Source organism: Pongo abelii, chromosome 4, assembly GCF_028885655.2.
Source record: "Pongo abelii isolate AG06213 chromosome 4, NHGRI_mPonAbe1-v2.0_pri, whole genome shotgun sequence".
Classification (NCBI taxonomy): Eukaryota; Metazoa; Chordata; class Mammalia; order Primates; family Hominidae; genus Pongo; species Pongo abelii.
This window is the reverse complement of record NC_071989.2, coordinates 101,498,652-101,515,246: the sequence shown is the minus strand read 5'-3', so window position 1 is coordinate 101,515,246 and position 16,595 is coordinate 101,498,652. Positions and strand designations below refer to the sequence as shown.

Below are 16,595 nucleotides of genomic sequence, written 5' to 3'. Positions count from 1 at the left end.
TTGTTTTGTTTTTTGCAGCTATTGTAAAAGGGGTTGAGTTCTTGATTTGATTCTCTGCTTGGTCGCTGTTGGTGTATAGAAGAGCTACCGATTTGTGTACATTAATCTTTTATCCAGAAACTTTGCTGAATTCTTTCATCAGTTCTAGGAGCTTTCTGGAGAACTCTTTAGGGTTTTCAAGGTAAACACTCATTGTTAGCAAACAGTGACAGTTTGACTTCCTCTTTACCGATTCAGATGTCCTTTATTTCTTTCTCTTGTCTGATTGCTCTGGCTGCGACTTCCAGTACTATATTGAAGAGGAGTCATGAGAGTGGACGTCCTTGTCTTGTTCCAGTTCTCTGAGGGAATGCTTTCCACTTTTCTCCATTCAGTATTATGTTGGCTGTGGGTTTGTCATAGATGGCTTTTAGGTAGGTCCCTTGTATGCCAATTTTGCTGAGAGTTTTAATCATAAAGTGATGCTGGATTTTGTCGAATGCTATTTCTGCATCTATTGAGATGATCGTGTGATTTTTGTTTTTAATTCTGTTTATGTGGTGTATCACATTTATTGACTTGCATATGTTAAACCATCCCTGCATTCCTGGCATGAAACCCATGTGATCATGGTGGATTCTCTTTTTGATATGTTGTTGGATTGGTTAGCTAGTATTTTGTTAAAGATTTTAGCATCTATGTTCGTCAAGAATATTGGTCTGTAGTTTTCTTTTTTGGTTATGTCCTTTTCCTGGTTTTGGTATTGGGGTGATGCTGGCTTCACAGAATGAATTAGGGAGGTTCCTTCTTTCTCTATCTTATGGAATAGTGTCAAAAGGATTGGTACAAATTCTTCTTTGAATGTCTGGTAGAGTTCTGCTGTGAATCTGTCTGGTCCTGGACTTTCTTTATTGGTAATTTTTTATTACCATTTCAATCCCGCTGCTTGTTATTGGTCTGTTCAGGGTATCTAATTCTTCCTGATTTAAGCTAGGAGGGTTGTATTTTTCCAGAAATTTTTCTATCTCTTCTAGGTTTCCTAGTTTATGTGCATAAAGGTGTTTGTAGTAGCCTTGAATAATCTTTTGTATTTCAGTGGTGTCAATTGTAATGTCTCCTGTTTTGTTTCTTAGTTAGGTTATTTGGATTTTCTTTCTTCTTTTCTTGGTTAATCTTGCCAATGGTCTGTCAATTTTATTTATCTTTTCAAACGATCAGCTTTTTATTTCATTTATTTTTTGTATTGTTTTCCTTTGTTTCAGTTTCATTTAGTTCTGCCCTGATCTTGGTTATTTCCTTTTTTCTGCTGGGGTTGGGTTTGGTTTGTTCTTATTTCTCTAGTTCCTTGAGGTATGACCTTAGAATGTCAGTTTTTACTCTTTCAGTCTTTTTGAGGTAGGTGTTTAGGGCTATAAACTTTCCTCCTAGCACTGCCTTTGCTGTATCCCAGAGATTTTGGTTAAGTTGTGTCATTATTGTCATTCAGTTTGAAGAATTTTTTAATTTCCATCTTGATTTTGTTTTTGACCCAATGTTCATTCGGGAACAGGTTATTTAATTTCCATGTATTTGCATGGTTTTGAAGGTTCCTTTTGGAGTTGATTTTCAGTTTCATTCCACTGTGGTCTGAGAGATTGCTTGATATAATTTCTTTCTTAAATTTATTGAGGCTCGTTTTATGGCCTATCATATGGTCTATCTTAGAGAAAGTTCCATGCGCTGTTGAATAGAATGTGTATTCTGCGGTTGTTGGATGAAATGTTCTGTATATATCTGATAAGTCCATTTGTTCCAAGGTATAGTTTAAATCCATTGTTTCTTTGGTGACTTTCTGTTGTGATGACCTGTCTAGTGCTGTCAATGGAGTATTGAAGTTCCCTACTATTTTTGTATTGCTGTCTATCTCATTTCTTAGGTCTATTAGTAATTGTTTTATAAATTTGGGAGCTCCAGTGTTAGATGCATGTATGTTTAGGATTGTGATATTTTCCTGTTGGACAAGGCCTTTTACCATTATATAATGTCCCTCTTTGTCTCTTTTAACTGCTGTTGCTTTAAAGTTTGTTTTGTCTGATGTAAGAATAGCTACCTCTGCTTGCTTTTGGTGTCCATTTGCATGAAATGCTGTTTTCTACCCCTTTACTTAAGTTTATATGAGTGCTTATGTGTTAGGTGGGTCTCCAGAAGGCAGCAGATGGTTGGTGAGTTCTTATCCATTCTGAGGTTCTGTATTTTTTAAGTGGAGCATTTAGGTCATTTACTTCCAATGTTAGTATTGAAATGTGTGATACCATTTCATTCCTCCTGCTCTTTGTTGCTTGTGTACATTGGTTTTTTTGTTTTTTTGATTTTGCTTTTTAACTTGTATTTTTGTTTTTTAGGTCCTGTGTGATTTAAGCTTCAAAGAAGTTCTGTTTTGAAGTGTTTCCAGGATTTCTTTCAAGATTTAGAGCTCCTTTTAGCAGTTCCTGTAGTGGTAGCTTGGTAATGGCAAATTCTCTCAGCATTTGTCTGAAAAAGACTGTATCTTTTGTATGTGATGCTTAGTTTCACTGGATATAAAATTCTTGGCTGATAATTGTTTTGTTTGAGGAGACTGAAGATAGTGCCCCCGATCCCTTCTGGCTTGTAGGGTTTCTGCTGAGAAATCTGCTGTTAATCTGATAGGTTTTTCTTTATAGGTTACCTGGTGCTTCTGTCTTACAGCTCTTAAGATTCTTTCCTTCATCTTAACTTTGGATAACCTGAGGACAATGTGCCTAGGCGAAGATCTTTTTTTTTGATGAATTTCCCAGGTGTTCTTTGTGCACCTTGTATTTGGATGTCTAGGTCTCTCACAAGGCTGGGTAAGTTTTCCTGGATTATTCCCCCAAATATGTTTTCCAAGCTTTTAGAATTCTCTTCTTCCTCAGGAACACCAATTATTCTCAGGCTTGGTCATTTAACGTAATCCCAGACTTCTTGGAGGCTTTGTTCATATTTTCTTGTTCTTTTTTCTTTGTCTTTGTTAGATTGGGTTAATTAGAAGACCTTGTCTTTAAGCTCTGAATTTCTTTCTTCTACTTGTTCAATTCTATCGCTGAGACTTTCCAGAGCATTTCACATTTCTCAAAGTGTGTCCCAAAGTTTCCTGAATTTTTGATTGTCCTTTCTTTAAGCTATCTATTTTCTGAATATTTCTCCCTTCACTTCTTGTATCATTTTTTGGATTTCCTTGCATTGGACTTCACCTTTCTCTGGTGCCTCCCTGATTAGCTTAATAACTAACCTCCTGAATTCTTTTTCAGGTAAATCAGGGATTTCTTCTTGGTTTGGATCCATTGCTGGTGAACTAGTGTGATTTTTTGGGGGGGTGTTGACGAGCCTTGTTTTGTCATATTACCAGAGTTGGTTTTCTGGTTCCTTCCCATTTGGGTAGGCTCTGTCCAAGGAAAGGTCTAGGGCTGAAGGCTGTCATTTAGATTCTTTTGTCCCACGGTGTGTTCCCTTGATGTAGTACTCTCCCCCTTTTCTTATGGATGTGGTTTCCTGTTAGCCCAACTGCAGTGATTGTTGTCTCTCTGCTGGGTATAACTACCCAGCGAGTCTACCCCGTTCTGGGCTGGTACTAGGGGTTGTCTGCACAGAGTCCTGTGATGTGAGCTTCTGTTGGATTCTCAGCCGTGGATACCAACGCCTGTTCCAGTGGAGGTGGTTGTGGTGTGCAGGGGACTCTGTGAGGGTTCTTAGTTTGGCGGTTTAATGCTTTATTTTTGTGCTGGTTGGCCTCCTGCCAGGCAGTGGCACTTTCCAGAGAACATCAGCTGTAGTAGTATCCAGAGGGACCAGCGGTGGGCAGGGCCCTACAACACCCAAGACTATATGACCTTTGCCTTCAGCTACCAAGGTGGTTAGGGAAGGACCATCATATGGGGGCAGGGTTAGGCATGTCTGAGCTCAGACTCTCCTTGGGCAGGTCTTGCTGTAGCTGCTGTGGGGTATGGGAGTGAGATTCCCAGGTCACTGGAGTTGTGTACCTAGAGGGATTATGGCTGCCTCTGCAGAGTCATGCAGGTTGTCAGGGAAGTGGGGGAAAGCTGGCAGTCACAGGCCTCGCCCAGCTCCCACACATACTGAAGGGCTGGTCTCACTCCCACCATGCCCCCCCATAACAGCCCTGAGTCTGTGTCCAGGCGGAGGGCAAGACATGTTTGAAAACTTGCCCCAGGCTACTCGCCTCCCAGCTGCAAAAGAAAAAGGGCTTGGTTCTCGCCTGTGGAGTCTGCACACCGGATTTGCACCCTCCCCCGAGTTCTGGCAAGGCTTGTCGCCCTGTTCAAATTGTTACAAAGTTCAGCTAGAGATTTCCTTCTCCCTGTGGAATTTTATCCCCTGCTCCTCTGGCTGCCCTCCAGATGGATCCCTGTGGTGCCAGGCAGAAATGGCCTGCTAGGGGACCCAGCAAGCCCCCAGGGCGTTTCTGCTGCTTCCTCTACCCCTGTATTTCACTCGGCTCTCCAGATTCACCCAGCTCCAGGTAAGGCTGGAAACTTCTCCAGCAAACAGACCTTTAGTTTCTCCAGTGGGGGTGTGTGTTTGGGAGTGGAGGCTCTGCCTTTCCTACTTCCGCAGTTGGGGCACTCAGTATTTGGGCTGTCTCCCAGGTCCTGCAGGAGCAGTCCGCTTATATCTGCATCCCCTCAGGATTGCTGGTTTGTTCTTGCAGTCAATCTAGAGCTAGAATTCACAATGCAAGCCTCTGCATGCTGCTGTATCCGGAGCTGCAATCCAGTCCTGCCTCCCATCAGCCATGATGATCTTACCTCCTCTAAAGACCAATTCTCACTCTATTTATAGTGTTTTCTACTTGTAAAATTGGCCAGTTAAGGACACTGTTATTCAGAGAATGGTGTAATCAGTTAATAGGATCTATATTCATTTTATAGTCCATATTTTAATTATTTATTATAAAGTGGCAACAGCAAATATCTGCCTCACTTATCTTGTATAAATATGAGGACAATTTGTATATTTTCTGGAGGGGCATTTTGAGTTCATCGGAAGGAAGACACTGAAAAATTCCACATGGTACTATATACTCCCATTAGGCATTTTAGAATTTAAGGCTATAATTTAAAACTATTATTGATTATTCTAATTCTATAGGACTGAAAAGGCATTTGCAGAAATACTCTCATTTTCCTGTTTCTATTTCTATTTATACAGAACAAATAACTTATTTATTTAGGCTTTCCTATGTTCTCTGGGCCATTGATAAGGGTCACAAAATATTATACAGAAATCAGTGCCACAGAAAGATGATAGAAAATATAGTGAAGAAATTAAAAGGAAAATTAATAGTTGAAGGAAAAATATTCATAGGACATAGAAATATGGAAGCAATAAAGCTGAAAGAGACATTGGGGTAGCAGGTAAAATTAGAAATGATCTTCTGTGATGTGCTGCTCCCCCAAAATAGTCAATTTAATTTTTGACTGTATATGAGGGGGCATTCTGTCAGGGTGAGAGGAAAGGAAAATATAAATGTTTGAAAACAGACAAGCTTATACAGCATTGATATCTTCTGACTTCTTACAAGTTGGCACAGCTTGCTTTGGCTGGCGCATGACTGACAGGACACTCTTTGCTAGATTGGTTCTACCTGGGGCTGTGTTTGGAGAAGTGCTGCTGCTAAGGCTTACGTACTTTCAGCCCCCTCCAAATGTGCTCCCTAAGTGCCTTTAAGTATGCCCATTCAGTCTTCATGCATTAATTCAGTGAGTTGTCATTGTGTACAAGACATTGCTGTGGGTACCAGGGATACAGCAGTGAATTGCAATAGATGAAGGTCCTACACAGAGCTTACATTCTAGTAAGGGAGACTAACAGTAATCAAGATAAGTAAGAAAAGTATATAGGATGTCAGAAGTTTATTGTCTGTCTCTCCTACTGGAATGTAAGCTCCATATAGAAGAAAATATAAAGCAGGAAGGGAAGACTAGAAGAGAGATTATGAATTTTGAGACTTGTTTTACCAGTCCTTTAAGATTTACAGTAACCATAAAGCAGAGTTACCGGCAAATTATTATTATTCCACTATTCCTAAAGTGGCTATAGGAAAGTATACTATTTGTACAGTGCTCTAGGCATCACAGACAAGGTTACTTATATCCAGCGGTAGATGAACAGAGTTTTGCTACCCTACATCCCTCCTGTCTGACCTGAATTGTGAGGGGATCTTGACATGCCTTTGGCCACTTTGTACCAGGCACACAGGATGGAAGGCTCTACCTTAAAGTGTCATTTTTCTGCATGCTATTGAGGAAAGACCTGAACCTAGATTCACTAAAATTATGTTGTCTAAACTCCTGATACCTGTCAGCATATTTTCTCCCAGAACTTATAACCATCACATTATTCCTTGCCCCTACTATAGCTCAGACAGGCATTTCTGTTATTTCCACTTCCCTAGAACACTTGATATAAATCTAGGCCTTCAAAATTAGAAAGATAACAGAATACAGTAAATGTATTTTAAAAAGAAGAAAGGAAAAGGAAAATAACCAAGCATAGTAGATGTCTTCTGGGTTAAGAATTAAACTTCAGAAGTTTCTCTATTTAGATGGGCCTTTCTTGGATTTGGAAGTAAAGAAGAAGACCATTGATCATATGTACCTAACTACTAAGCCCCGTTTTCTCATCAGAATGTGAAATGGAAAGTTAGCAATTATGAGGTGAATTTGAATTGTAGACAACCTGCTAATGTAACCCTAATTTTTATTTGCTTAAATGGTCCAGGTTGACTGTTTACACTGACTGAACTTACTGAATATTTGCTAAATAGTCACTTCACTTTATTGCTGAAAATACCTCTTGAGGAAATGACATTAAGGAGTTATATCTCTTCTTTGTTAGTGAATAATCACTTCCTTCTAAAGACAGCAATGAAAAATCAACAGTAATTGCCTCTGGAATATGGTGCCACTCAGAATGTGTAGACAAGTTGAGTTGTCTAATATGTTTTTAGACACAGCTCAAATTAATCAGGTAATTGAAAATCTATACTTTGCCTTGTAAACATATCTTAAAATTCAAGGCATATTAGCATATATGATACTGTACTACTTTTGAGTATGTATACTAGTCAAGAAGTATAGCATTCCTCTTTGCAGTCAGAAGATATTCTAATCCTTTAAGTGATGTTTTCATGAACTAAATAACACTTTTCAGACAGTTTTTATTACTGTAGAGTTAACCTTGTAGCTTTTAGTCATCAGTTCCTCTATTCATTGTTGTATGCTACCTTATAATTATTAGTTAATGTAAGGGATAAGTATTGTAAAAGTTGACCACCAGGAGCTCTGTGTTTTCAGTTTATCATTCATAATAAATAGTTGGAATCAGGAACTCTCAGAAAGTTATTAATTAAAGAATCATTTAAGATAACCTATCTAAATATAAAATCTTCATTTATATAGATCACTAGTATATATAATCATTTGCCCTGAGTATATATATTTCATCAGGTCCAATATTATCCTGTGATTTTGACTTTTTCAGTTTTCCAATAATTCCAGTGACTATAAGTAGTCTCACTCCAAAAATCTCACTTAAAAAAAAATTAAAAATAGCCACCATGTTTTTTACAGTTTTCTGAACCAATTTGTGAAAAATCCTTCGAAGAATTTGGCAGTAAAGGTGGCAATTCTCCTTTCCTGAGCTAACTCTTCTCTTTAAAGATAAAAAAATTTTTTAACTAATTATTTTTGGAATGCTTTTAGATAAATAACTGAATAATAAGAATTTGTATTTGTACTTAAAATTATAAGTTTTGAGTTAATATGGAAACACTATTCCTTTTACTGCCCCCATAGGAATAGCTTCATGGCTTTTAATGCTCTGTCCGTAATTGTTGGAAAAAATAAGTCAGGGACCAGTGGTACCTAAGACAGACATTTTCATCCCTTTTATCATATGTTAAGTCTTGATCTCCCTTCCTATGGCTGTCTTTACTTCGCTTGCCCTCTGTTATCTCTGTCTGGTACACTGCCCTTGATGGGTCTCTCTATGTCTGTTTATTGACTCTGGGTCTCTTTCTCATCTGGCTTAGCCTCTATGCCACGTCTTTGTGGCTTCCAGTTTCCCCGACCTGAAGACCCTGTCCTTCCAGCCCTTGGAATCACATCCCCCCAGCCCAAATGTTTCTGTCTTCCCCTGCCTGACTGTGGTGTGCCTGGGCTCACTTGCCCTTCACTTCCCTTTGACGTGGGCTCTGGGTCTCTCTCAAGCCACAAGCTCACTGTCTGCTCTCGCCTACACATTCTGTGTGCCCCCAAGTAAACCCTCTCAGCCTGCTCTGTCTTGTCATAGACAGACTGACAGCAAGTCACCAGTAATAAATCTGTCTGCTGGCCAAAATATTCCCAAAACATACATCTTCAAAGAAAACTGCATTGCTTTCTAGAGGTGATTTAGAACATCTAAAATGCATATTCTTTGGTACTAAAATGAACTTTCAAAGTGAACTTAGGCACTATACATAGGCCAAATATTCTTTATTTATAAAATCTCAAGATGTTCAGAGTTGATTATCAGCACTTTAAAAGCAGGAGTATAATTTTTTTTCAGTTTTTACTTTTTCATGTTTCTTAAAATATAGTCTTTTTCCAAAGGAAAATATTTCTATTTAATGATAAATTTTAAGAGATAATTTGTTTGGATTAATGACTTCAGTTTGTAGGTGTAAAAATTAATTTAACTGATATTTGATGTCTAAATATTCTTTGAGACCTTGTGCTATCATTTCTGTCCATAGTGTCTGTTAATATCCCCTTCAGCCATATATATCTGACCCTAACTATTCAATATATTGTACCAATAAATGAAAACATCTTATACCAGCTAGTTTATAGATGTTTTGCATAACTGCCTGCCACAATCCTTGACAGAATTCAGTTGTATTATATAATTTCTTAATTTCTAAAGTGCTATAGAAGTGACTTGTTAAAAAAGTTGGGGCAAAAAAAAAAAGTTGGGGCAAAAAAACATACACCCTACCTTAAGCTTTTTGTAGCAATGATTTCTACAAATGAGACTTTTTAAGGAGACCCTAAGTTAAAAGTTATTGATAATCTAAAATCAAAATTGGCATGAAGATTCTTTTGTTATTAGCTAATGTTTCAGAAGTTTTAAGAAAGTAATGTAAACATTTTCAGATTTTTTACTTTTATTTACTTTTTTAAAATTCTCTTCAAAGAAATTTAGTCTTCTGTCAATATTAATTTATATGAAATACTAGCTAAACTTCTCCATCTCAGTTTCCAGAAGGAAGGTGATTAAATTTAAAATAAGACATTGTTGGCTGTGTATGATGGCTCATGCCTGTTATCATAGCACTTTGGGAGGCAAGGTGGGGATAGCTTGAGCCCAGGAATTTGAGACCAGTGTGGGCAACATAGTGAGACCCCGTCTCTACAAAAAAATAAAAATAAAAATAAATTAGCTGGGCCTGGTGGAGCATGCCTGTGGTCTCAGCTACTTGGGAGGCTCAGATGGGCAGGTCACTTGAGCCTGGGAGGTTGAGGCTGCAGTCACCCATGAGTGTGCTGCTGCACTCCAATCTGGGCAACAGAATGAGACCCCATCTCAAAAATAAAATAAGACATTGTTAATTTAAGGCCACAAATATAAGTGATTAAATATAACCAATATGTAGGAAAGCTGCTGTATGTTAAATTAGAGGTACTCAGTTTGAATATTACAGTGACAAGTATAGTCTTCCATAATCACTGTAGTTTAGATTTTTGCCATATTTTTCTTATGAAGGAGTAATCTCTCAGTTATTTGTTTTTGCTTTTCTTCAAAAACAATATCAAGCACGTAAAAATCAGCATAAGTAGCAAGACTTGAATTTTTAGATAATTCAAATTTAATTATTTTACCAATTAGTTAATCATCTTCAATTCATCCCCCAAAAATTAGAGCCCGATTTCATGTCTTACCCCTAATTTGAGTTATTCTTGATTCTCTTGAGGCAAGAAACTAACTGTAAATATTTATTCTTGAATTACACAAAAATGTATTGAACACCTAATGTATTAGGCACCAATCTAGGCTCCAGGAGTATAAAGAGTATTAGGCATGACTTCTGCCCTCAAGGAGCTCACAGTCTCCTAGAAAGAAGTCTTGTGTTTATTGCAAAGATTCTCTGCTCCTAGTGAGAATTGAAATGGGTGGTGGGGTTGGGAGTAGGGGAAATAAAGGGCTTCTGAGCTCTTTTAGAATCCAAGAGTAACTCTTAGTTCACCAACACCCTTTTTTTTTAATGATACTCTAATGTTATTGAAGAGTTAGTGCATCTTCTGAAAGTATCCACCTTCCTTCCATACTTCATGAAAATCTGACTTTTTACTCTAGATATTACAAACAAGTATATGTTACTTGTCACTTCAAACTCTTTAATAGTAATATGTCAGCATTTACCAGGAAGATCTTTGGATTTATCATTACTATGGGAAATTTGTATTCTCCCAAATATGTGGACAGTTAATGGCCAGATAAATATTCACAATCACACTGTCTGTAAAATGGGGTAAGACTAGTATCATCTCATTGGGTTATATTGAGAATTAAGTGAAATAATTTATATTCTTAAAACAGTACCTGGCATATAGTAAGAACTTCATAATTCTTCACTTTGCAGAGTTTTGATATACACAAATTTTTGTTACCATAGTTTAAATAACATCAATTCCCCAGAAAACAAGATTCAAAGTTCAGTTACCACAATATATTACCTGTAAATGCATTAAGAACAAACTTTGCCACTAGCCCTTCAGTCCACAGATCTCTATGTGAATAACAGATGCACACCATGATCAATGGCCAATCACATCACTTTTTTCAAACTCTGTCACTGATTGGTCACTTCATAACTGTTTTCAGTTCATGTACAGATGGCATTGTCTCCCATTTTACAAGAATGGATGATCAAAAGAGAGACTTGACCAACACACATGACAGTGCAGTAAAGAAATGAAACACTGGAAATGAAATCGAAAGTGTTTATGACAAAAAAGATGAAGATATCCCAGAGAAAGTGACACTGGCAAACAAAAAAGCAAGACAAAAAAAACTCTCATGTTAAATGAACTCTCAGAGCTATTTCACAACATTGAAAGTGCAAAGGATAAAATGTTGAAAGCTGATTGAAACTTAAGATTATGACATTTTGCCCAGGCATAGAAAAGATATGGTTAAACCATACCATAAGTGATATGATGAAAAGAAGGCAAGTACTGATCAATCTACTTTAAATAAGTTTTTTTACATAGAAATAAAGCACTTTAATTCTCAGTGTTTCTAATGTTTAAATTACAGTGTACTAAATAAAATCAGTTTTATTATTTTTTCTTTTTTATTTTTAGCCGACAATAGAGGCTTTTTAATATTTTAACAAAATTTTAAAGGTCATAGAAAAATCGCAATTTATCCTTTTGATTATTATGATCACTTTGCATGGTTTCAGCTTGTATGGTCATTTTTATAGTCCCTCATCATCCAAAGCAAGGACTTTCTGTAGTTGTTATTAATAATTATTTTGTCCAGCAAGTCAAGTATTATAGTTTTAGGGAAACTGTTCATTGCTTTTCAATATTTGAGAATTTAAAAACTTTGTCATTTCTTTCTTGCCTCTGTCTTTGTATTTTCAAAATGTCTAAGTTCTAATTCTAGTCATACCTTATCATAGGTTTATCCTCAGAGCCTCCTGATATTATACAGCAGTACAGTATTTAAACTCCTTATTTTACTATTCTTCAATATTCTACCCTATTTCTTCATTCTCCTAAGTCTTCTACTTAAATTTCATGCTAACCTTTTCCTTTTATTCTTCTTCCTGCTAATATTATACTCTTCCATACTCTCCTTCAACCCCTGAAAGCCTATCAGTTCTTTAATACATTGTCTTCCTTTCAAAATGACACCTGCCCTAGAATATATCCTTAAGAGAAACTTATTTAAATTCCTTGGCTTCTTCCTTATGTTTCATCTACATGTCTGTCAATCAGAAAAGACCAATGTCTTGCTTGAATTTAAATTATTACAGAAAATTCTGTGTAAGCAAAATGTAAAATTCTAACTGGACATTGACTAGATTAGCACTTGCCAACAATGCCATGATTGGCAACAAAATAAGAATTAAAAATAAATACTGTGCATTTTCACTGTATACACTTTTGTAACTCTTGAGCCATGTGATTGTATAGGTGAATATTCAAAAAATAATGAAATTTACATTAAGTAAATCATCATAATAGAAATCTTGCTTTCAGTTTTCCACGCACAGTTGGTTTGATATAATTACTGCCAAGAGTTCTGAGGCTTTCAGAAGATGAACCCTTCATCTGCCTGATGTTTTCTGCACACACATAGAATGATGAGCAGGCTGCTGGGAGCTTGAGGAATGGACTAGAAGCAGATAAATTTTGATTTGGGCATGAGTATTTTGCTCAAAGAGAGGCTGACAACCTAGTTTGTTCCCTTTAAGACCTTTGGGATTATAGTGAGGTGACTGGAAGAGGATTCAGTTTGATAAGCTGACTGAATGCTGTCTGAATATTTGTCAGGTTTAAAATGCTGAAAGAAGTTTTTAATCTATATATTTAGGTAAATTTTGCTTAGAATTTTTTGTCTGGTACTACCTCTTGAATTTTCCATGGTCATTGCTGCATTTAATGCTAGTTAAAATAAGAGTTCATTTTTCAGAAAAAAAGCATCAGTGTGACTCTGTTTTGCTTGTTTGAGTTCAGAGTTTCCTAAAGAGATTCCAAGGAAATTCTCAGAGGCCTCAAACTTGTGATGGTAATAGCATCAAAGTCAATTAATTTGGAATCTCTTTAAAAAAAAAATAATAATTCTCACAACACTTAAAAGAGTTATCTGCTGTAAACAGAAATTCTTTTCTACTTCTCATTTACTTCTCTGAGCCCATATCACATCATGATTACTAGTTTCCTTGGTCATAAGCTGTCATTTTTGTCAGTATATTTTATTGTGCAGTGCAATGAAAAATTTTTCGTTAAACCAGTTGTGCATCTCCTGCTCTAAAATGGAAGCAGAGTGATAATTTGAATGTAGAACATAGTGACTGCACCCTGACTAGAGTAATCAATGCAAGAACATCCTTAAAGCTTTTCTTCTGTAACAAGGGCAAACTCAGCTAAAAAGTTTGTTTAAATCATGCTTGGCATAACAAGAGCCTTTAAACTTTATCTATCTCTGACTATCTATGAATATACCTGACTCATCATCATAGTGCCTTTCAACTCAGCCCCACTCAGCTCAACTGCTCTTCCTGCCTTTACAGATATTTAAAATTCCTTAAGGCTTCTGGTGCAGGCTGCAGGGTTTTTGTACTTAATATCATTTTATTTTATAGCATAGGAAGTTCATAGCTCATGAATATCTCAGATTTGCAAAATAAAATGGAGGGCCTTTTCTCTGTGTACTCTGTGTCTCTTTTTGTTCTCTGACTATGTGGTGGTTGTGTCATATTTGTGTCATGAGCATTTGTTTCAAAGCAGCAATTACATCATTACAGCATTACAAAGCAGCCATTTTTAATATACAAAAAAGAACAGCAGCAAAAAGAAGTAATGTTTTTAAAAAGTCCTTCATAATCTTAATCTGAAATTAAAGAAATCAAAGAAATTATGTTAGCAACACTACTACATTATAGCATTTCTCCACATACAAGAGTAAAAGCATCTTGTATTACTCTTATTTACAAATGGCTCTTCTTTCACCCATGTTCTTGTCCTCTGTTATCTCCTATAAAGAATAGTACTATTATCTATTATGAAAATTATCTTAAAAAGCAATAAATTATCCTATTTAGTAACTACCTTGATTTGATTAGCTCTTTTTCTATGTTATTACAACATAAATGTTCTTATTGTGTGTACTTTATTAGTTTTTCTTAATTGCCTAACTTATCTTTGATGGCTCACTTTGCTTTATACAGTTTAGTAAAGTTCCACACAAAGGATTGACAGTTAATCATTTCAGTGTATTTTCAGGTAGTTTCCAGTGAACTAAATTGTTGTAATGTGTGATGTTAACTCTTTCACTGTGAGGTAGGAGGCATCGTTCCTTAAAGTACTCAGCTGCCAGAGTTTTCCTGGGTTACTGACTTTACTCCCTGGATCCAGAGAGGGTGTTCCCAGTATCTAGTCTCTGCATCTTGTCTTCTGCCTTAGCCTTTTGTCTTGCTCCTTAACTAATATGATTCTTGAGGTCCTACATCTGCCCATCTTAGTGGCAATGCCTTTACACCACAATGCCTGGTCAGTGCTAACTTACTAGGACATCTGCAGAGTGGGGAGACAATAAAGATCAGCACCATCTAGTCTGCCCTGCCCTCTCTCTCTGACTTGGATATCATTCTTAGATCTTCTGGTCGGCTCTGTTGCTTTATTGCAGTCAAAAAGATTTTTTTTTTTTTTTCGGAGACTCTGCTACAGAGAAGTAGAGCTTCTTATAGACTCTTGAGCAAAGCCATGTCCTCCTCTGTCTCGAGTATGAGAAGCTTTTGGGAGGGATGCATTTGGAGGAATGATGAAGCAAGGATCACCTTCCTATTCAGTGAAATAACTGACCAACAGAATGACATAAAAGGCAGATCACTCTCACATCCAGATGTTTTCATGGACTTACTATACTCAGAGCACTGTGACTAGGTTGTGCATTAGCATGTTATTTGGCACATAGGTACAAAATAAATGGTATGTCTATAATATGAATTTAGGTGGTTCCATATCTCTTAGCTGGAGAACTAAGACATAAAACTCCAGCTGTTTAAGGCAGCAAATGTATGTGAGTGGAAATCGCAATAAGTTCAGAGGGGAGGGACATCACTGTGGTCCAGAATATAGGGCAAGACTTCTAAAAACTATGAAACTTGAACCAAACCCTACAAGGATGTTGATTCTTAACTCTGCGTTCACTGTTTCCTGCTTCTTATCATTTGTGGATCATGGCAGTTAGTTATGTCTCCTTAGAATAGGGAATTCTTAAGGAGAACCTAATAATAAAAATCCTGATACTTTTTATTTTTAAGCATTGCTGCTTAAAACAACTCTTTCAGAAAACCACCCTTGATTCCAAAGATCATAATAATAGAAAACTTCTTAACTTCCCTTTGGATGAGTATAGTTGTCCTGCTCTACTGACAGTTTCTCTTCTCCCTCATTTAGATTATAAATACATTGGGGACTGGAACCATGTGTTTCTCATCCTTACTCTGTAATTCCCCATGGATAAGACTGGCCTGATTCTTACATTGTAATCTAATCACTTACTAAGAGTGATTTTTGTTGAAGGTGATGGATTAGCCTTTCAAATGCCCCAGCACAAACAGCACCAGTTGTCTTGGGCATTCCCATCAACTGCCTTCCTCTGATCTCTATTCCTGTTCCAACTAAATATGCTCCTGCTTCCTTTCCCTGCTAACCCCATTTCCATAGGACGTTGAATATACTTTTGAGGAAATGGCAAGACTTCCCTTAAGAATGTGGGCTTTTCTTTTCGGCAGTACATGCGCATAAACTGGGAGATATGCACATTGGTAGATGAGATCTGACCAAGTACAAAGAAAGCCTTAAGTGAGGGCATCCAAGTAAATTTTAAAACCCATCAAGTTAATATATAGCCTTACTTTTTTTTTTTTTTTTTTTTTTTTTGAGACTGAGTCTCACTCTGTCGCCCAGGCTGGAGGGCAGTGGCGCGATCTCGGCACACTGCAACCTCCGCCTCCCGGGTTCAAGCGATTCTCCTGCCTCAGCCTCCTGAGTAGCTGGGATTACAGGTCTGTGCCACCATGCCTGGCTGATTTTTGTATTTTTAGTAGAGACGGAGTTTCACCATGTTGGTCAGGCTGGTCTTGAACTCCTGACTTCGGGATCCACCCACCTTGGCCTCCCGAAGTGCTGGGATTACAGGTGTGAGCCACCGTGCCTGGCCAATGTTACTTTTTAATTTAGTAAATGTTTTTAGCCACTGTGTTTTAACTCAGTTTAAATATAATAAAGCTTTGCTTACATCTATTTGAACTCATGTTTTTTAACTCATTAAAAATATTTTCATTCAACTATTGTTTTTAAACCACTAATGAACCTTTTTCCTGTTCTTCTCTTATGAAAATGGGCTGTTAACCAGGCGCAATGGCTCATGCCTGAAATCCCAACACTTTGGGAGGCCAAGGCAGGCAGATCACAAGGTCTGGAGATCGAGACCATCCTGGCGAATACGGTGAAACCCAGTCTCTACTAAAAATACAAAAAATTAGCCAGGCGTGGTGGCAGGCGCCTGTAATCCCAGCTACTCAGGAGGCTGAGGCAGGGGAATTGCTTGGACCTGTGAGGCGGAGATTGCAGTGAGCCAAGATCACACCACTGCACTCCAGCCTGGGTGACAGAGCGAGACTCTGTCTCAAAAAAAAAAGAAAAGAAAATGGCTGTTTTCAATATGTGGACCTTAGTATATATATTGCTTTCTCTTCTTTATCCTTCTTTGTGATCCAACTTTCATTCTGTTTGGCAGATACTGATTGCTTCGTGATTTTGAAAAAAATAGCATGT

General features: G+C 37.3%; 1 protein-coding gene across 22 annotated transcripts in view; it reads left to right on the top strand.

Moving 5' to 3' along the window:
• ARB2A (ARB2 cotranscriptional regulator A) overlaps positions 1-16,595 on the top strand; it is a 540,355-nt gene that overhangs the window by 384,363 nt on the left and 139,397 nt on the right. For 14 of the 22 annotated variants that reach the window (XM_063724455.1, XM_054556475.2, XM_054556473.2 and 11 more), the window contains one exon: positions 16,558-16,593. The exons of 7 other annotated variants lie outside the window; for them this stretch is intronic. In XM_063724455.1, coding sequence (XP_063580525.1) covers positions 16,558-16,593 — 36 coding nt within the window. Of the gene's footprint in view, positions 1-2,360; positions 11,332-16,557; positions 16,594-16,595 lie in introns of those variants that run through there. One more of the 22 variants, XM_063724459.1, reaches the window with a different exon arrangement.